This window comes from Syngnathus floridae, chromosome 17 (genome assembly GCF_059516105.1).
Source record: "Syngnathus floridae isolate MCC-2025c chromosome 17, RoL_Sflo_1.0, whole genome shotgun sequence".
Lineage (NCBI taxonomy): Eukaryota > Metazoa > Chordata > Actinopteri > Syngnathiformes > Syngnathidae > Syngnathus > Syngnathus floridae.
The window spans coordinates 12377167-12398705 of NC_142429.1; the positions used below are offsets into that span (position 1 = coordinate 12377167).

The 21539-nt window shown below is 49.5% G+C and overlaps 1 protein-coding gene and 1 long non-coding RNA gene across 10 annotated transcripts in view; one reads left to right on the forward strand and one right to left on the reverse strand.

Annotated features, from left to right (window-relative positions):
• LOC148384678 (uncharacterized) overlaps nucleotides 1-21539 on the forward strand; it is a 114124-nt gene that overhangs the window by 56323 nt on the left and 36262 nt on the right. For all 6 annotated transcript variants that reach the window (XR_015853281.1, XR_015853282.1, XR_015853277.1 and 3 more), the window contains one exon: nucleotides 10471-10595. This is a non-coding gene — a long non-coding RNA (uncharacterized LOC148384678). The remainder of the gene's footprint in view (nucleotides 1-10470; nucleotides 10596-21539) is intronic.
• On the reverse strand, nucleotides 1158-12801 carry LOC148384679 (neurexophilin-1). Of its 4 annotated transcripts, none has more exons than XM_088357154.1 (3): nucleotides 8607-8750; nucleotides 3421-3975; nucleotides 1158-3283 (listed from the first exon to the last, which is right to left on the reverse strand). In XM_088357154.1, exons 2-3 carry the CDS (start codon nucleotides 3865-3867, stop codon nucleotides 3065-3067), a joined length of 666 nt encoding a protein of 221 aa, XP_088213280.1. In that variant the 5' UTR covers nucleotides 3868-3975; nucleotides 8607-8750; the 3' UTR covers nucleotides 1158-3064. The 4 variants fall into 4 exon arrangements, with proteins under 4 accessions (XP_088213280.1, XP_088213276.1, XP_088213279.1 ...); XM_088357150.1 differs by lacking the exon at nucleotides 8607-8750 and adding an exon at nucleotides 4094-7442; XM_088357153.1 differs by lacking the exon at nucleotides 8607-8750 and adding an exon at nucleotides 12399-12801 and having other exon boundaries at nucleotides 3029-3975.

The following is a 21539-nucleotide window of genomic DNA, read 5'->3' on the forward strand; positions in this document are numbered from 1 at the left end:
TCCCGGAATTAAAATTTGCAAAGGTGAGGAAAAAGTCTCTCCGAGTTGCTTTCATGCCATAAGTTAGCAAAGGGAGCGTCCAGATGCCGCTCGCGCCTTGGTGACGTTTCCAAATTAAGAGCTACCGGATGAAAAAGGTAAATATCGTCATGGGAACGATGCAACGGCGTCATCTTGTTATTCGGGAGGCTGCCGGAGCTAACAATGAGTCAGCGTTGTTGTCCCTTCTGTCGCATCTTCCCAGAAAAACACTGGCCGCCCGACCTCCCTCCCTCCCTCGACTTCAAGGTTTTCCTCTTTGTACGGTTCCAAGAATGAATGGAAACACGCTTATTAAGTACCGCGGTGCCGTGAGTGAGGCCGTTGAACCGGCTAAAAGCAAGCTGCCTGCCCCAAAGGCACCCCAGATAAATAAACAAAAGATCCTCAAATAGGATTGGGATTGTCATCTTCCCTGGACAAGCTGCTGTATACGGGGAACACCATTCTTGATGAGCCCCCCCCCTCCCATGGCCTAACGGACATTGAATTCAATTTACTTGTTGATTAAATCCCAGACAGAAATTCAGCTCCGCTTTAAACGAGATCGATTAAGGCGTGGCTGGCAGCTGCGGTGGTCCCGATCCCCCCCCCCCCCGCCATTCCCATGTTTCTTAACGGAAGACCCGTCCCGTCTCGTGATGAAAGCGGAGCATATAGATGCGGAGCAGCCGTCTAATTGGAGACCGAGACGGCCAAGTCGGAGCCGTCGTCGCTCGCTCGCTCGCGTGCGCTGTGGGGGAAAAAAGGGCGTTTGGGCGTGAGCGATGGAGGGTTGGCGCGCAGTCAGTTGAGAAAATAATCAGTGGCGGCGCAGAGAGGGATGTCGCTACCATTGCCTCGGGCCCGCAATGGTGAAAAAGTAACCTTCAAGTGGGAACTAGCACTGGCCAAGAGTGGAGAAGAAGTGGAAGACGGGAAGGGAAGGAGGCGTTGATGAAAGCTCACTACCATTCACACTACGCAAGTCAAGCAAATGAAGCACATTTGTGACGAAGATTTTCAACACTTTAATGTGAATGTTTTCTGAAAAAAAACAAAAGAAAAAAAGCACAGTAAATGCCATATCATCTGCACATTATACTTGATCATCCACGTGACAAACAAAACCGAAAAGCCCACATTTAAATACCACTTTATTCATATCGGAGTCTTTATATTTATATATATATATATATATCTTTTTTTTTCTTTCATATAGTATGAGCGTTTATAGATTTTCTTTCTGTTGCTGTCCATTTGCTGAAGTGTGGCAGTCTCTAAGGCTAAGCGTGGAGGTCCAGAGCCTGCCTGCCTGCCTGCCTATTGCTGCTAATCCCAGCAGTTGGCTACTGGGCCTGACTAAAGATGGATGGGGCTACCACCCGCCATTCCTCTAGTGTGTGTGCGTGCGTGCGTGCGTGCGTGCGTGCGTGCGTGGGACGGGATGCCAGCTTTTTCTTCCAGGCCACAATCCAGTCTTACTTTGAACGCGGGACAGGTCGGGTGCACTTTCATGACGGAATAGATAGATAGATGGATAGATAGATAGATAGATACGTGGGAAAGGATGAGCTCTTGGCGCTAAACTCACCAGGGGAGATGAGCTGGCTCGGATGCTCGGTGTCGGACAGTGGCGGGGTTCGCTGACGGGAGGCACCGGGAGGTCACGGGGCTGAGGAAAACATTCATTCAAGCTCTATTTTCCATCACGTTCTTCATGAATTAATTAGAGTTGATTCCAGTCCAAAGAGCCTTCTTAACCGCTGAGCTTTACAAATGCTTTACACTATCTTATGTTGCAAAGCCAGCAATGGGGCATTTTAAGCCTCTGCAAAGGACAATCTTTTTTTTTGCGTGTGTTTTTTTTTTTTTTTAAGGGAAAAAAGCTCCAGTCAGCAGATATATACCATAATTTATTAGGTTCTTCCTCGGCCAATGCGGCATACTTTTTTTTTCTCGCTGATTCGGCTTCAGCTCCGTAAGGCAAACAAAGGTGTCATTGTCAACAAAGATGGGCTAATAAGAAGAAAGCAAGCAATAACTTTAGGCTGCCCATTTCTGCGAATTGAATGTTTTAATAGTCGTAATAGGTTGTGATGATTGGATGGCTCCAATTTTGATGTCCAAATGATTAGCAGATGGCAGCCAGGCTAATTCGCGGCTCCGTCGTGGCCTCTGCCGTTGTTTATGACGGCCGGCCGGCTGGCCGTTTATCTTAATAAGCGGGTTTAACTCGCAGCTGAACTTGGACCCGCAACATAACGTCCCGCCGGCCATCCAGGAATACGTCCGAGCCCCCTCGGTGAAAGCTTAATTAGTTCGAAGGGAGATTAAATTAGACGCAATTATTATGATAATATTTTCGTTTTCTGGCCGATAACGGCGCGAGCGAGCGAGCGAGCGAGCGTGTTTGTTAGGAACCAGCAATCTCGCTGGTAACAGTCAAAGTTATCGAGGCGTGAAATCAGAAATCCTGACGGCAACAAAATGTAATCTTTTTTTTTTTTCTTTTCCCCCTGCACACACACAGGGACAAAAGACTCGGGCGCGTGCTCTGTTACTTGAATTATAAGAGCCTGCCTCCCCCCCCCCACTAAATGGTGCCGTTTTGTTTTGGTACAGTACACATTATTTAAAAAAAAAAAGTCCCCAAATTTCTAATGTAGAAATTGTGGCGGAACGGAACTCATAAAGAGCCTTTTTGCATTCCTTATACATTCAATGGGAGGAAAGTAAATGCTCAAATGGTTCTGCTAGCACACGACTTTTGCTGGTCCATGTTTGGGTGGCGGAAGGGCGGCGGGAAGCGGTGGCCATCAGTTGAGGGTGTGCATCCCAAACAAAGGCACGGGCTGATACAAATGGACTGTGCTCTGGCAATTTTGGCCTTGATTTTTTGACTAGACTCGATGGAGACCGACTAGTGTTGAGGTAAGAACTTGTTGACGCTGACGTTCCCACCCGGCTGCCACGTTCTGTGCATATGTTTATTGTTTGGCTTTTGCATATATATATATATATATATATATATATATATATATAGTTAGTGTACGTATATATAGATAGATCTATCTTTGAGTCCAGACAGGCTACACAGTGGCATGGAAAAAGCAAGGCGCCGCCATCCATCCATCCATCCATCCAGCCATCCATCCGTCCAGCCAGCCAGCCACTCCCACGCGCCTAGCCCGACGGCAAGTAGGGCATCTCGTTGTGGTAGTTGTAGTCCGGGCAAACCTTCTGGACCAGGCGGTAGTCCGTGCTGTAAAAGGAGATGTAGATGCAGATGACTTTAAAAGGCTTTGAGCAAATCCAGGAGACGTGGCTCTGGATCTGCTCCTGGAAGCAGGTCTTGGACGGGTCGTAGTTGCACAGCGAGGTGCGCTTGCTGCGGTCCACCTTCTCGTAGTCCACGCGGCAGTTGAAGATCTTGGAGTCCTTGGGGTAGACCACGCTCTGGCGCTCCAGGTCGAACTCCACCGCTTTGACGGGCGGCACCAAGCTGACCGAGATGTTGCCCTGGCCTGTGGAGTTGTGGCGGAAGTAGACGCTAAAGGTGCCGTTGCCGTGGTCCACGATCTTGCCCGTGATCAGCAGGTTGAGCCGCACCGTCTTGATGTTGGAGTAGAAGTCCCCCCAGCCGAACATCTTTTTGAACTTGCCCGTCTTGACGATGGGCCGCCGCTTGACCCGCGAGCCCGAGGCGTCCCCCTTGGCCGCCGGCTCGCTGCCCAGCATCTCCCAGAACTCCTGCTTGGAAAACTCCTGCTTGGAGAAGGCGGCCGGCGTGCGGTAGGGCAGCTCCAAGGAGGTGGCGTTGGCCGCTCGCCCTCTGCCGTGAAGCATCCAGCGGCTCAGCGGCGACACGCCGCCGGCCTGGCCGCTCAGGAGGCCCACCGTCTTGGACGAGGAGCCCTTGGGGCCCGACGAGTCGTCCTCCTGACTCAGGGCCACCTGGTGGACAAGGGAGGGAGGGAGGAACGCGGTTAGCTAGCGCCTTCCCAGCCAGCCGCCCGTACGTCCCACCGTGGCGCCCAAACAAATGAAACCATTGAATCAATATTTAATTTACCGTTCGCACCTCGCGTGGAGGCGTCGCTGACATTTGATCAATGCAATACTGTAGAAGGTGTCGAAATGCTACCAACTTAGCAGCTATTAAATTCCTTTGTTTAGATTGTCTGCAAGAGGGAGTGAAAGTGGGGGAAAAACCAAAAAGCATCTGGGCTGTGAGTTATTCCCAGAGCAGCCGCGCAGCAGCCGTGCCCCGGGGGAGCCCGCAATTGATTCGGACAGAGAATCCCAAATTCAAGGTCCGTTAGCCCGGCGCTGGGCTCGGGTCGATATATACGCCGGCCTGGGTGGGCTATAATCCTGTTAAACAATAAAGCTGCGCTATTAAGAAACGCTCTCCTAAGGTGTTTCTCACACGTCGATGAGCCCGCTCCGCAGGCGCATTTACAAATCTTCATCCGAGGCAGCGCTGTAAAATGCTCATAAAATTGATCGGCTGGGCTTTTTTCTTAATCTGGTATGTTGCGGTGTTGGAGCCCTCAGAGTGTCCATGACCTATCACGTCTTTGTTTGCCTGCCTGCCTGCCTGCCTGCCGGAATTATGAGTTAGCCTGTTAGCAGCCTGGCTTGGAACGTTCATGAGACCAAAGAGGACCAAAGGTGTTCCAAGTGCAAAGAAATGGGGCGGATGCTTGTTTAATCAAGCACAACAGCAGAATGACAACGCTCAGTCTTTGTCTATGTTGGCTTGAATCAGTGGAAGGAAATGTCCTTTGAGTCTTAGCGAAGTCGAGCCTAGCCCATATCATTGTCCAGGCTGAAATTGACAGCGAGATAGTACGCTTCATATCTCACGATGGAAAGTGCAAACACGACAGGCGTTGTCGATAAGACTCTGACGCCGATGGTCTGGCTTAATGGCCATTTCTCGGATTGGTAGAGGCTGGCCGGGATGCCGTACAATTGCAACCTTTTATTCCGCCTTCTACCTTTTTACAACAAGGCGACATGTTTCGACTTGAAAGTTGTTTTGTTTTTTTTCGACTTGAAAGTAGCGGTGTTTACTTTGGAATTCTCTCGGTATTTGAAATCGGTGAGTGTATTCTGGACGAGGGTGACTTAAAAACACCCCAGTTGAAAATAATCCTGCTTCCTTCATTTTACCCGAGAGATGAGGACACATCTCTGCCCCTGGCAGAGTATTGGTGGATTATGCCGCCGCCGCCGCCACCGCTGTAATGATCTATATTAGCAGGTCGTTTGCGTGCGTGGAAAACGGTCCTCTGGGAGCAAGGTGCGCATCGTTTCACTTAAATGATAAGCGTCGCCGCTCCGAGCAGGTGCCGGGAGCGGAAACAAACAGAGAGATAACGAGATGAGCTCCACTAAAAATCATTTGATAGACAGATATATGAAATAAATCAACTCAATGCATTTTAATCAACATCTTAAACCACAAGCCATGCTTTGCCCAACTCTGGATTAGCGGGTAGTTTGCATTTTGTCAATCCTCACTTAGATGATAAGCGATGCAAATAGAAAGTGAGTGCGTGTTTGTGCGTGCATGTGTGTGTACGCGTGTGCGTAAACCCGCAGAGACGTTGATGCATTATGCATGCGTCTCCGCTTCCCTTCCGTCTACTGTCCTGACAGCGGCGGCTTCCTCGGGGATGATTAACTCCGACTCGTTTTCATTCCGCCCATCCGAGGCGGCCGGCAGGATTTGTTCCGACGCGCCGCCGACGGCGGGCCGCTATCGATTTTCTGTCTCGCCCAAAAAACTCGGGATTTCCTCTCATAACAACAGCGAGGAATTCCCGCCGTTTTGCCCTTTGGTACGAGATGCGAGGACGACCGCTTGTTTTTTTTCTTCTTCTTCTTCTTCTGTCCTCTTATTACCTGTCAATCAAAAGAAATGAGAACCACACTGTTCTAAATGTGATCGTGCCTTGTCTTAGCAGGGTCCCAATTTATATTTGGAGTCTACCATGTGAGCAAAAAAGCATCACATGATAAAATGCAGAATCAAAGGCTGTGTTTTCCCCTTTAAGTACAGTTGAATTCACCTTGTGTGCTTTTGTCTTTTTATGTTTCATTTGCATGTGTTTGAAGAGTTTCCGTCCGTCCCGGCGGAACGCTGAATCATCTCAAAAAGGTCGCCTCGCCTCGCCTCGGCTCGCCGCTGCGGCCTGACTCCTCCTCTATTTTTTTTTTATCGTTGAATATTACAACGGGCATTACTTTAATGCTTTACATCCTTCCGGAAAGAATGCACACGGCTACAAGTTTGTCGCCACTTTGCATTTAAGCGCGCGGGGGAGTATATGAGGTGTAAGATTTAACCATCAGCAGCACGCTTTCCAACTTTTACTTGTGCTATGTAAGCAAAATGGGCTAGGATGGATTGCTTCGGGAAAGAACATCTCGTTGGAATGCAAACAGTGGACGGCGGACGAACCACCAAATTGGAGTTAGCCACGCCCCGAGGAAAAAACAAAACAAAAAAACCAACCAATCATCCATCAGCGCGGGTACTGCACCAATTTCAAAGTCTCCGCAAAAGTAAACACATAGTCTTTTGGCTGCCATGTGTCACGTGCGCTTAACTTAGCCGCGGAGGTAGCGAGGCAGGCGGCAGCGACGGCTCCGTCCGTCCGTCCGTCCGTCCCCGGCGGTAATTGCGAGTCATTCAGCCTGAGTGATCGTCGGCCCCCGCCGGGCCCCTATACTCTCCGCGGGGAGCGCAATCTCCCCCAAGCCTGCCCGGCTCCGGCTGGCGATTAGCAGCCTGTTACCGTGACAGCGACAGCGCTTTAACGGCGCTTCCCGCGGCGCGCGGGGTCACGCTCGCTCGGCATCAAATAGCACAGGGAGGAGAAACGTTTAAGTGGGATCTGAGCCATCATTTCAGCTCAAGCAGGTTGAGGGCTGACAAGCCCCGAGTGGCAACCGGTCAAACAGCCTGTATAATCATCCCATTATTTGCCTATTAAGCATAAGTGTAATGCAATTCCAAATGACAATAGCGAGTGGCAGGCAGCCTGTTTGAAAGCCACTCCAGTCCACTGTGAGCTTTGCTCTTTCTTTGCGCTTTGTTGACGCTTCTTCTGCTGTCTAAACACAAGCGTGGATGCGGCGACAGTGTTTACTGGCCCAGAGCCAAGGCTCCCCCCTCCCGTTTGTAGTCGGCAACATTGGTTGTTTCGATCAAATTAGGCCTCATTTTTGGCCGCAAATGTGTTGAGCTATCCCGTCCGTTTAAGCTCAAATGTAGTCTTTTGCCTTTCCCCAGGCATTCATCAAGTATGTCATTTATTGAGACGATACGCCATGTCCGTACGGCATATGTTGTTAAAAGGCTCCTCTTTTGGGTGGAGCCAACCATTTGAAAGCTGTATGTCACCATCCATCCATCCATCCATCCATCCATCCATCCATCCATCCATCCATCCATCCATCCATCCATCCATCCATCCATCCATCCATCCATCCATCCATCCATCCATCCATCCATCCATCCATCCATCCATCCATCCATCCATCCATCCATCCATCCATCCATCCATCCATCCATCCAAGCAGCAGATGAAGTGATGGAATCAGGCCGACAGCGCGCCTGATGAGCGCTCGAAAGCCGGTCCCGGTCCCGGGGTGTGGAATAAGCATTGGCTTGTCATCTCCGTCGCGCTCAAATCTTCATCTCTAATACGACATCAATTTTTAATTAAAGAGCGGCGCGGCTCAGATGTCTTAAGTGTCGGCCCGAGCCAGCGCTTTATTCGCTCGCCTTTCTCCCATGCGTCTAATAAGCTCACCGTGGGAGCTCTCCTGTGTTTTAGCATTAAAAGTCTGAAAATGGCTTTTGCCCTTACAACTAATTATTCCTCTGCATTGTGTGCAGGTAAAAAAAAAAAAGTAATTTCCATTTGACTCCAGATGAATCATTTACTTCTTTTCTGGGCAGTTAACACTCGACACCTTTTCATTTTCAACTCTTCAGCCAGCGTGTTCGGCCTTTGTGCGGTCCCTGAAGACGCTTTTGTTTTGTATGCTCGGCTGGGCGCGCGCTTCAGAATTGGCTATCGCGTTTCTGCATGATAAGATATCGACCGCTTCGGGAGGGAGGGAGGGAGGGAGGGAGGGAGGGAGGGAGGGAGGGAGGGGATCACAGGGTCCCCTGATAGGGGGCAGCTTTAAATGACACTAGCTCTTGCTCGCTAACTTGTCAAGTATCCCTTAGCAAAACGCCGCGAGCAATTCTTCAGTCTCAACACTCATCTTGGCATGTTGCTTTTGAATCCCTTTGAGCTATGCACGCAGGCAGGCAGGCAGGCAGGCAGGCAGGCAGGCAGGCAGGCAGGCAGGCAGCCTCGCAGGCAGGCAGCCTCGCAGGCAGGCAGACAGGCAGGCAGGCAGGCAGGCAGCCAGGCAGGCAGGCAGGCAGGCAGGCAGGCAGGCAGGCAGGCAGGCAGCCAGGCAGGCAGGCAGGCAGGCAGGCAGGCAGGCAGGCAGGCAGCAGGTGTTTTGTTAAGAGAGCCGTCCTGCCCGCAGGCTAAAAGCGTCTGACTCACTCGTGCACCAGCGCCGAGCGGATGCTGACCAAATCACACCAGAGTAGATGGAGCAGCGGCCCGACCTTTTACCCGCACTCCGTGTTTGGACAGAAAGTAGAGCGCTGTCAGCTGCGCCGTTTAACGGCCAAAGAGCGAGCCGCTCGTCTTCTGAGCCTCAAAGCGAGCCTTTCCAATTAAAGCGCCGGAGCCGGGTTGGTTGGTTGGATGGATGCCTTTTAAGAGGTGCTCTGGGATTCCTGCGAGGGGAATTGAGGATATATGGAGCGGCGGCGGCGGCGGCGGCGGCGGCGACAACAATTATTTTCAAAAGCCCATTTGAGCCGTCTTCCGCGGCCCGCATCGCAGCCACCGCTCGGGCTCCTAATGTATGCACAGAAAGAATGGGACGGATACATTGTCCATGCGTCGAGGGGCTCATCTCTTTCTCGCTCGCTCTCACTTCTCCAAGGACGGCTCTCTTAATAGCCATGCGGGGATATTACGATTCATGACGCAATTGACCATGAGTCCATTTGCATTATTTGTCCGTCCCTCCCTCCCTCCCTCCCTCCGTCCATCCATCCGTCCATCCATCCATCCATCCATCCATCCCTCCATCCATCCCTCCACCCATCCATCATCCATCCACGAAAGCACTCATTGCGGTTAGGCGCCAAAGTCAATCAGTAAACTATGCTGAAGCAGTCAGTCGTCAACTGGTACTTCCAGGCCATCCAATCCAATGATAAACCATACGTACGTATGTACATAATGTTGCGGTTGCCGCCTGGTTCACAGTCGCGAGCTTTCTTCACGCACGCAATTTCCGGAAACATCATTGAATGCGTATTGGCCAACGGCAATGTGCTTATTTATTTCTACATATTTTTTTAGTTCGGCGTCGTTCCTCAAAGTCACCATTAATTTGTTTAAAATGATGGTTTCATTAAAAATAACTCTAGCTGCAATTTGCGATCGACTCAAACAAGCATATTAAATTGCCATTTTGGTTCTGGTACAAACTGTTCTGTTTACTCCCACTGTGCTCCAAAGCAGCAGCTTTAATTAAGGCTAGAAAGTAGAAGTCGTGTCTCTCTCCGCGAGCTTCCTTCACAACAAACTTGCTTATTGAAATATTTTCCACACTGAGGTGAGTTAACATGCTTGATGAAGGATGGCTCGAGCCTTTGCATTGAAATCCTTTCGTGGCCGTCTCAAGGAACATGTGCTACATTCAATTTCACGTGCGTGGCAATGCCTTTCCAATCAAATACAATGTTTTGCAATAAAATCGAAATGAAAAAAAATACACACCAAATTAAAACAAATAGCAACGAATGTGTACCATATGTATTCAAATAATGAACTAAATGATGCCGCGATAAATTTAGCACTGACATCAAGCACAATGTGCCATAAATATCTCGACGACGGTATCAAAGAAAATCTTGTTGTTCCTACACAATGGAATTTCTCAATAGGATCTTGGTGCAGCTGTATCTAATGAAGTGTCCGCCGAGTGTTTGCAGGAGGTCCCCGGAGAGTCAGCCTTTCTCTCTCGGCGGAATTGCACGCCATTACGACAGAAAAGATTGAAATTTAAATGCTCCTCTTTTTAATGACTCTTTTTGTCCTTAATGGACTTAATTCATTAATTGCTCCATAATTCATCAGTGTCATGGAACTAATGAATTACCCATGATTTCTTGCTGATGTTTATTTCCTCCTCGCGTACAAGGAGAAAGGGCGACAAGAAATGAGTGTTAATTCCATGATCACATGAACTTGTGTGTGTGTGTGTGTGTGCGTTGTCGTCTGCCATGTTTTTTTTTTTTACTATTACCTGACTCTTCACGCCTTCCTTCCTTCTTTTTCTTCCTAGTCGTCGTCCCCCCCCCCTCGGTTTTCCGTAATGAGGCAGCTGAGCCCGCGGGCTTCCGAGCAAGAAGAGGAGGAGGATGTTTTCAACTTCCCTCGTGTGACTAAAGAGCTGATTTCTCATTAAAGGCAAGTTTATTTATTTATTTATTTTTTGCTTTTCTTCTGCAAGCACACATGAAAGGCGAGTGAGTGAGCGAGCCCAATTGGAGATGCAAGAGGGGTGTTGGAAAAGCACTTTTGACATCTATTTTTTTAATTGTCTCACACAATTTGAAACAATCTGCATTTTGTTCTTGCAGCTCAGAAATTGTGCAGCTAGTTCCACATAGCATCAATAACATTGGTTGCCATGAGCAGAGCCACAAAAAAAGTCTCTGGAGGATTCCAGAGGCTTTTTTCATGCCCGCCCGAAACGGCACAGGAAGGCTGCTAAGTATGAAAAATTGCCATCAAGCACAAAAAGGGAGCGACTGGGTTCATAAAGGATTTGGAAAAAGCCACTTTCACTCGGCAATTGAAAATTTGGGAGACTATGCCGAGCATGAGTAGACCCACCAAAAAGTCATTTTAGTCATTTCCCCAAATTGGAAGCATTGGGCCTCGCAAGCTTGGACAACATTTGATAAGTCGCTAGAAACGGAATACTTCAGGTCATGATTGTTTTGTTTTTGAATTTATCAGCCCAACTTGAAATTTTGTTGGCTTATCTATCACGAACGGACGTAAGCACATTTAAGACTGAAAACGCACCGAAGATCTGCTGCGCTTTAAAGCGACTAAGCTAAATTGGGAAAAACTTGGCTATTTTCCGACAGCCTTGAGATTTTGTCTGCTAGCTTCCCAAGGACACTTCTAAACAGATGGGGCACTCTATATTGTGAGGAATGTTGGCCAGAGCTTGCGTGTGGCTGCAGTGGCGTACGTAGCTTGACGGCTCGCCATAAAACATCAAAGTGGAATCATTAACTGCAAGCTTGGAGCTGATGAGTATCATCGGCGCCCCCTGCTGGTAGAAACTGTCACACCCAATGCTCATAGTTCCTCCTAAATTTTGAGCACGGGGTCAATTGGCCTTTCTTTGTTGCTTGCTGCTTTTATCGGTATGAGGGTTGCGGAGGATTTGAGGTGAAGGTCACCTCGAGTGAAAACGTGTCGAAATGTACAGCGTGCTGTATACGATGACGGCCTTCAAAGTGCAACCTTCACCATTTGAAAGCAATTACACGGAGCGCGGAATAAAAGCGCAGGCCAATGAATGTTTGCCAGCGCTCTTTGAATACCAATTTGATGGTGAAGATCATGCATTCATGCCAGAAGTGCATGAAGGGAAGTCGACTTGAACCTTCTTTGTAAGCCGTGAGTGCGAACAAAAAGAGACCATTTCTCTCCTTTTTTTAAACTCATTATTCTTTGGTCGAACTCTCTTTCTATTTTGCCCCAAATGACTTTGAAGGCCAAACGAATCACAATGAATTGATTCATGGACAACAACCGGTCAGTCACGTCGAGACCACGCGGACCTTTCACGCTCGCAATGAAGGGTCAAAAGGGGTGCCGAGATTCCAACCTGGATCTTTGACTGCGACAGATGTGCTCGTTCTCGACGTTTTACTCAATAGGCTTGTTTTTCCTTCTTTGTTTAATGTCTATCTATATAATGGTAGGAAGTGAAAGTACTTCCAGAAGAGTCATGCAAGCGTGGGGAGAATCGAAAGTCCCCACGTGAGGCAAATAGTCCTCACCGATAGTCGGCCATGTTGGATGTGCCATCATTTGATCATTTCCGACCCGTTTTTCTCGACTTCTTTCAGTCTTGGATCTCCGTGCTGACTTTGATTGTTCTCCACCTTGTGTTTGTCAACTTTTGAGTCGATTTGAAGCAGCCACGTCCCCCCCGTCCCCCCCAGTGTGTGACTTTGCCTTGCTTACCAAACAAGCGGTTCCGTTGAGGAGCAGCAGAATGAAGCCGCGCATTGTTCCGCCACGCTTGAAAAGCCACAAGTCTTCCTTCCTAATGATTGAAAACCAAAAAAACTCAACTCCCGCTTGTCTACTTTTTCTTCTCCTCCTCCTCCTTCTTCTTCTTCCTCACGAGCCTCCCACACGGCGGGGTCCGTCCCGGCTGGCGCGCCGTCCCGTCATGTCGTTTTTTTCGGGGCTCGCCGTTCTTTTCTTCTTTACCTGTGACTGAGGAATTCCATGGCGTTATCATCCATGGCACAACATTCCAGGCTGGCGCGCATCCCCGGGAGGGAAGGCTGACGGTGGCGATGACGATTGGTCCAGACGCAGCATCCGGCCGGCTCCGACTGAGCGCTGCTGAGCTCGAGAGAAGCCCGCACTCGTTTTAACACCTCTCTCTCTCTCTCTCTCTCTCTCTCTCTCTCTCTCGCTCTGGCTTTCTCGCAGCTTTTCCACCACTCTTGTCCTAAAGCCGCCTCCTTTTTCCCCTTCCTTCCCCCCCCCCCTCTCTCTCTCTCATTATGCGCGTGGCTCTCTCGGCCAGCCGCTTTCTCACGTTCATTAGGAATGCAAGACGCTCGCTCCGCCCGTTGTCAAATGTGCCTGACACCTACAATGCACCAGACGACAGAGGTGTTGACACAAAACTATTGGGACACAAAAAAGAGAAAAGTGAAGTTGAAATTTGAAGTACCCGCAACTGTAAATACGGGCATAAGTATCGGGCCGCCGATAATGCGGTCGGCCGGAAGTAGCTGCTCATCAAATGGGCAAACTCCCGATCGTAGATCCCGCAGAAGCATCCAGACAAATATTAGCCAAAGCAATAGCATGCGTCAGACAGTTTGCCTGCAAATAGAGCAAACGATGACGTGTACGTTGAAAAATCGGGGCACTTGTAAGTGGATGTGTGACATTTGGTGACATCATGTGCCGTCAGGTTCCCTTCTTGTATGAGCCAGCTCCCGGCAAGTCTGTGACGAACAAAGACAGCAGGCGGTTCATTAACGGCAGGTCCGTGGCTCAATTCTGCCTTCATTAGAACCTCACACGGTCTTTTGTTTCTTCTTGTACTGGCCAAGAGGGAGGCCGTGACACGGTCGCTCAGGGTCATATTGTCTTTTCCTTTTTTATCCTCGAGCAAATAACCTTCTGGCACCCGAGGACCAGGCGCCGCAGTTCAGGGTTAACCGAGGCCGGGTTATAGGTTAATTGGCTCAGCCTAGCAAACACCAAGAGACGCCACCCCGGGAGATCCGAGCCGTCAGCGAGCGAGTCTTAGAAATCCTGCTGCGTTAGTATTGCGCTTCTAATCTGGAGCTACTGGTGAAAGCTCGCTCGCTCGCTCGCTCGGTCTTACAAGTGGCTTGAAATTTGTCTCCCTGATAGCCAGCCAGCCAGCCAGCCGGCATTAGGCGCGAGATGCCAATCATCTCCATTTTCCCCCCTTTGGTCTCCTTGCGTACGTGTGTGGGAATAATTCCAGTCCGGGGAATGGGGGAGCTATTTGAGAGAGGAAAACATTGAGCCCCATAAAGGGAGAGGGAGCTCCCCGGCCCACCATTGTCGGCAGCCTAATAAAAGGCATCCTAAAACGCCACACACACTTTCACTTTGGCCCGTAATTGCCGGGTCGTAACTCACTTTTGCGCAGGCTCCCGCCCGTGCTTTTCCGCTCGCTCGCAAGAAATCGTTCGCTGCGCTGGTGTCCCCAGATATCATCCACGCGCGGTAATCTTGTCCCACGCAATAAAAAATGCGGAAGGCATGTTTTGTTTTGTCGATTCCCTTGAAACGATTCTTGCTCCCCGCCTAATCCGATCGGACACGCTCATTTGCTTTTGAATGGGAAGCTGCAGGCCAACGACAAGTGGCAGACGGCCGCGATGGTGAACGTGGGCTGCCATCTAGTGGCATTTTATTTTCTTTAGTCTTGAAACATTCAGCCAGCTTGATTGAACGAGTGCCATCGACCTTTTGTAGGCATCGCTTTCATAAGTCAACTTACATTAGGTGTACAGTCAAAGAAAGGAAAATGAGCCGTACATTCGTATGACACACGGTTTGTGGTCCAATAGAATTGACTTTTTAAACACACTTGGACTTGCAGTCCACTGAAAGCAACCTGAAATAAGTCAGGAAGGCACGAATTCGTCTTTTTGATGCAACGACTCCGAGTGGTACGTGCACTCCCTCTAGCGGTAAGCAAATGAATCACTGCCAAAGTCAGTGTGTGGTGTCGTTGCAGCCGCTAGAGGGCGCCGTACCTCTGGAAAACCCACACACAGCCGAGTAGAGCACTTTCTATGTCTGTACGAATGCAACATGCATTCATTCTCAACCGCATTAGCTCTGACATGAAAAATAATGTGTCATGATGCTAACGCAGATTTCTTTATTGTCTTCCCAGTTGTTCTAAATTTGAACCGCAGAGGGTAATTGAGTTGCAGGAATGCAGGATAAAGGATACACATTGTGTTTTCTTTTTGTGTTGAGGAGTGGATTACTTCCAGACGCATAGGGTGGGTGCACCTTTCATCCAAATGTTGCTCCAATAGCTGGTGTTGTCAGTAATGCAAAGTCAATGTGTACCTGAATGACTCATGTGTACGGACGCAGTGGTTAGGTTTCAATACGGGGGGGAATTGGCTGCAGAATTCGGCATCTGTTTTGGATTAATTCCAGTTGATTTCCTTGCTTGGGTTTATCGCCATATTTTTCTCTGCCATGGGTGGTTAAATATGTCAGGGATGCAAGCCTCATATTGCGGTCGTTGCCTTTCTCACGGGAAACGCAAAGAAAAGTGACACTTGGCGAAGAAGCCATCGTAACGTGTCAAACATCAGCCCCGACCGATCGTAATTAAAAACAGGCAGCCAAATATAACTTTGACAGAGTCTCAACTCTCCCTGAACTCCAGGAATTAACCACATCCCAGTGATCTCACCACATTGTCCCTTTTGGGACTAATGATGCATGATGGGCTAATGCAAAAGAACACAATTAAACAAACAAGAAAAATGATCCAAATGCTCTAAAGCGTACGTCTTGCAGGGTGATGCACTTCCACTCCACTCCATTCCTATCGTTTTTTTTTTACAGACAGTGTAAAAGTATGAAACGCTTGGCCTCGATCCAAGTGGACCGTAACTCTGGATTTGCACAAAATGGGAATGTGTAGCAGCTTTCGGCATGTCTGCAATTCAGTACCTGGTGAACTTGACTGACGGTGTTAGCAGTTTATTTGGCTTTAGAGAACAGAAGGGGTGGTGCCACTTACTCATTCCCGCTCTAACCCCTTCTCCACGCCCCCACCCCATCAATAGTGAAAATAAACACATCCCAGGGGTCCGAGGTTCCCCGCCGAGAGGCGTGATGGAGCACTCCGGCTCGCCTCTCCGGTGTCAAGCAAACGACAATGTTGTATTTCAACCTTTAACCTCTGGCAGGTCCCCTCGTAAACATTTTGCGGACCTTTGGCAAAGGGCTAGCATCGGGGCGCTCCGACTCAGCCGCTTAGAAGGAGCGTGTTTCATTTGTACAACAAAAAGTACCACGCCAAAAAATACATCTTAAAGATGAGATGCAAACATAGAGAAAAGTTCACTACAATTGAACTGGACTCAGGCTGTGATTCTTTTGCATACCACTAGAGAGAGCGTACTTGCGCTCCCCCACTTTCTACAACAATCAAACAAATTGCATTAGGCTCCCTGGGAGGGAGGGAGGGAGGGAGGGAGGGAGGGAGGGAGGGAGGGAGGGAGGGAGGACAAAGTATGTGAACCTGCATAAAATATGCTCTGGTTTCCATCATGTCACGACAAAAGAGAAACACAATTTGCCTCAACAAATGCCACTTAAACAATGATGTTTTGATTGAACACATCACGTAGCCATGCATGTTAAACGTGAGATGAGAAAGTTGCATAAGTCGTGACCAACGTGCCACGCCACCGTCCCGCGTCGTGACTCGCTCCACTCGGGGTCGTGAGCACCTCAGCTCAGCTCAGCTCAGCTCAGCACCAGCACTCACCTCACCGTTGAGTGCCCCCCTGCCTGCCTGCCTGCCTGCCTGCCTGCCTGCCTGCCGCCACCACCGTCAGCAGATGAGTCAGAGGCAGAGTGGAGGGGGGGATTCATCAAATAATATGAAAAAAAAAATAGAAGGTGGCCATTAGGGAGCCTCCCTGGCGGACTTGATTTGATTGTCTTTTAATCTAACACAGACAACTTTTTTTTTTTTGCTTCTTCTTGGCAGGTGACTTGTTTTTCTTCTAATTGCTTTAAGTACTTCCTGTCTGGCTCTTCTTTTAAAAATGTTTCTGATTATTATCGAGTGATTTTTTTTTTTAAAAAGTTGAATGCCATTCAATGCCGGCCGGCTGGTGTGCGGCGTCCGCGACCCGGGCCTGACCCAGCGGGCCTGACCCAGCGGGCCTGACCCAGCGGGCCTGACCCGCCATTAGCGAGCAGGTGTTGTCGGACTGAGCGTGTGCGGCGGCGGCCGCCGCAGCCATTTCTCATCCATGACGTTGCTAATAATACACTTGCTACTTAATGGCAGCCATCACGGCCAATGACGAGTGCGGAGGCCCGCGGGGGTCCAAATCCAGGCCGTCCGTCGCCTGGACCGTTCCGCTCAGGGAAAACAAGGACAAGCTCGATCAGGATCAAAGGGCGCTCACTCATCATCTTACAGTCGGGAGGTTCTTTCAACCATGACCCGGAATCCCTTTCGTCCCATATTAGTTTCTTTTCATCAAACATTTGAGGGATTAGTTGCGTTTGATTAAAAGTCACCCAGAGTGCCCTCCAACATTTCCTTCCACGAAATGATAAAGACTCACAATTAACACCTAGCATTTGTCTGCTTTCATTCCTCAGCTAAGCCCAATTCCACCAGCGGGATCCAATTTTCACTTTCAATCCTGCCCCGTAGTCCAAAAAAATGTGATAAAGATCAAAAGGCAGCCATGTCATTCAAGTTGACATTGGGGATTATTCTTTTTTTTTGTTCTATAGTTGCGCTAATGAGCGATCCATTTCCTCGGGTCCGCTCGTTAGCTTTCATCAGGCTCTTTGTTTGGAGTAGCCGCTCCGTGTAATGGCGGGGCCTGGCGGGGCCTGGTGGGGCCTGGCGGGGCCAGCCGGCCGGCCGCCTCGCTCCGCCGCCTGTGATGGAGCGCCTGGAAAAAGCATGTTTATTTTCCCTCGGCAGCTGTGAAGCAGCACCTGTCCTTGCCAGCCACGCTCCGTAAAAATGAAGCAAGTCCCGCCCGCTTTGCGCCCGACCACCGGGTCGCAGCCCCGAACCCAGGCGAAGCCCTTCTTCCTCCACGACGGCGCTGAAAACGTCTTTCCCAGATTGCCATTGAGTCGGATCAGTCCGGACGTAAATCACACGAGCGGGAAGAGGAACAAAGGGCGAGTGCGAAGGCGGATAAAGCCGAGCGACGGCTCCTCTTAAATTTTGGAAGTCCATCACTTCCTACGCTGTAAATCAACGTCTAATCCCGGAAATGAGCTCCTCCCCCCGATCCGATCCGATCCGATCCCACGTGCTTTCAGTAATCATGGAAGAGAGGTCAAAGGCAACTTTTCCACGTGGAGGAGCAACATGATGGATTTTGGCACAAGCGCCGACTTGAGTCATTGCCACTTGGACCCGTTTTGATGACTTACGACATCAAAACGACGAGACACGTCGACAGTCAAGAATGGCCTCTGATATACAACCTTACCGCTCTTCGCAACAAACCAAGATCAGATACTTGAGAGTATTTTCACCATTGGCGGATTCCAAGGAGCTTGCGTGTCCGCTTCCCTCCCCCTCCGTATTCCCGCTCGTTTGGCAAAGCCGACGATGGGATGGGCCCGGCCCCCGGCCCGGCCCGGCCCCCGGCCCGGCCCGCACGGGGGAATCGAAGCAGGCCCGTTGGTTCTTTCGCTATCAATCCCTCCGCGTACGTATATAACGCGTGGCGGAGGCGTCCGTCCACATGGAAGCTATAAAGCTCCGCAAGCGAGTGCTCCGCAACACATGTCGAGCGGCGAGCACAAAAGGGAGATGGCGGGGGAGGCGTAGGGCAAAGCCAAGCCAAGTCCACCATTCCGAAGCAGCGCGATCGTCTTTCACACAGGAACGGAGAAAAAAAACAATCGTCTCTGTTCTCGCAATAGCGTCCTGGGAATGAGTGGGTTAGCATGACATCGCCCATTAAATCAATTGCTATTGTTAGCCCTCACTTGGCTTGTTGACATCTATATCGTTGCCAGGATGAAAGAAAGTGGCTCGCCCCAAAAAAACGAGCCAAACTGGAGTTGAACATTTCAGGGCTGTTTGAAATTGAGGCATCTCAAAGTTTTTCAAGTAGGGAATGTTGAACGTAATGGTTTGGGCTCCATTCTACCTCTGCCGGTTTTTGTCCCGTACGGGATTTTACGAGCGCACCCTGGACGGATGGCCGCATCTAATCATTATTAACAATATACGTATGGTATGATTTGACATTTCGGCTCCAAAGGTGCTGCGTTCCAAAAGCTTTGCCGACTTAGTAACAATGTGTCACGCCGACTTACTACTTTATGTGGTTTATGTCGAGGCGCGGGCGCCTGGCCCTGCCTGGCCCCGCCTGGCCTGGCCCGGGGCGCTAGCGACCCACGCTAGCGCACCGCATCATCCATCCATCTATCCATCCATCCATCCAGCCAGCTTCTCCAGTTTGACTGATTGCAAGGCTCTGCTGGTGTAAAATGACATTAGATGGCGTGACGCACGGCGTAAATGGCGAGGCGGCCGGCAACCACGTCGGAGCGCTGTTAAGTGGGAGCTGCGGCTGTTTACGAGTCTTAACGAGGGAGAAGCAGTCCGGGGTAATTGCGGGGCGCGGAGGAGGTCAGGCACCCACGTCCAAAAAGAGCGGCTTAACAAGCTCGCTCGCAGCGCAAATCAAAAACCGCAGTCGACCCACCGGGAGCTGCTGAGTCGCACCCTCTTATTCTTTTTTTTTTTTTTTTTTTTTCTCAGCCGAAAGCACCCACGCGGGCACAACTTTATCTTTGTCCAACTTTCAGGAATATACGTACGTATATCTCGATTCTTGGGGACTATTGTATATCCCTGGTATTTGTGAGGCGGCCGGCGGCAGATATCTCAGGAGATACATATTTGATTTCAAATGTGGAATGGCTACAAGCTCCTTGTCGCCACTGTGCAAACTTCGGGCAGTATATCAAAGCAACAGGACTGACTCTTGATTTGGAGCCATCCGTCCGTATACGGGTTCATGACGGGATCTCAGGTTTGCTCAACAGATGCGAGTCGTAAAACGGCTTTTTGGAGTCTGAGAGGAGATTTTGATTGATTGATTGATTTGACTTTGATCTACTCGCACGCGTGCGTCTTTTGTTTCAGGTCTCATTGCAGTAGGTGCTTTCGAGCTCTCCCCGTTATGGATGCAAACTGGGCGGTGAGGGCTTAGATGGAATGTTACTGTGCTGCTTGAAATACTGGTCCAAAAGGATCCAGAACCAGATGATTGACAGCTGGGAAGGGGCCTCCTTAAAGATTCTCATGTATGATTGTCTTTACTGCCTGATGAACATCAACTTTCACACAAGTGACGACAGATAGCGGCACGGATAGCAATTTGTTGTGGGTGAAAGGGTCAAAGGTCAAACATCAGCCAATTGAAAGTACGACGCCGTGATTGCCAACGTCAACAGCGAGAGGCTTCTCATCACGTTTTCGGTTGTTTGTGGAAGGAAATCACCGTGGTAACGAATAACACGGCACTCCGCTTGATTTCATGGGAAACAAAATGAGAGGCGGTCGAGGGTGGGCAAATTACCGTCATTATCGCGAGCCATTTTTTCGGATCGACTAAGAATCACAAAAGTTGTCTGGATCTGACCCGATGGTCGTCGCGTCATGGTCCCAACAGAACCGCAACTGCCGTGGATGAGTCATTACTCGGACAAAATGAAAGGATAAAAGCGCTTTTGTCCAGGATAGAAAGAGTTGAAGATGACAAAAAAGTCCAACTGAAGCGCTGAAGTCGTCATTGCACTCCAAGCCGGGGCCGGGGGAATTGAATGACAGACCCTGTGTTTTCAGTCACAGCTTTGTTAGGGATTTTTTTTTTTTTTCGTGGCATTGCTCATGATCAACAAGGCTATCAAATTTCAAGTTTCACCACTTACTCTCTCAAAACTCTTAGTTCCGCTTCAAAGCAAAATAACTTTTGGAGACTTTTTGGTGGCTCCACTCATGATAGACAAGCCGATCGGATTTTGTGTGAAAATGGCTTTGGAGGATACAAATAAAATTGGCCTTGACTTCTTTTCATTTTGGTGGCCATGGATTTTTGAGGCTTTTTTTGTGGGTCAAGCAAGCCTACAAAATGTGTTGTTGCTACGTAAATCCGGCTTTAGGGGCTGAAAGCCAGACCATGATAAAAAGCCACTGCAGGTCCAAAACGCAAACCTATCTGCAACTGTTTGACATGTAACATGTGATGCGCCTAAAACCTCTCAAGCGCGTTCCTTCCCTCCAAACGCAAACAAATGAGAAAAGGCCACATGAGGGTCACTTCAACGACAGAAGGCAACAGCTTGACACCACTTGTCAACACACGCCGGGCCGGGCAGGGCAGGGCAGGGCAGGGCTCGAAAGTGTCTCAAATAGCAAAGCCTCCAGTGGTCACACACAAAGCTTGAAGCTGGGAAACATCCACGCACGGACTGTCTGCTTGTTAAATGGAGCTAAATCCAATTATTTGGCGCATCGTGCTGCAGGGCACTCACTTGATTAAGAAGGCCGCTCGCTCCGTTCAAAGAACCAATGAGAACATCTGCTGCTAGGGTTAGGCCACCTGCATCCTTGCTGGCCACAAAGTGGCTCAACTGCATTGTTAGGAGGAGCATTGACTTTGGCCATGTTTTAGGAGGCGCTCCTGCTCCTGCTCCTGCTCCTGCACTGGACCCACAATAAAGTGCTGGAGCTAAAGCCAAAGCTCAAAACAGTCTGTTGTGCTCAGAACAAGATTTTTGTCTCGCTGTTTTCCTTTTTGCACTTCTGCGTGAAGGCCAAAATCCAGACCCGGGTGG

Bases quoted from the DNA above. Each gene is read 5' to 3' on its own strand.
- LOC148384679 (XM_088357150.1), bottom strand. From the start codon at position 4,243: ATGCTTTTTGGTTTTTCCCCCACTTTCACTCCCTCTTGCAGACAATCT. The intron at 3,976-4,093 runs GTAAATTAAATA...CTTGTCCACCAG, and splicing joins CTCCACGCGAGGTGCGAACG to GTGGCCCTGAGTCAGGAGGA. The intron at 3,284-3,420 runs GTGGACCGCAGC...CTCCTTTTACAG, and splicing joins GCCGCGTGGACTACGAGAAG to CACGGACTACCGCCTGGTCC.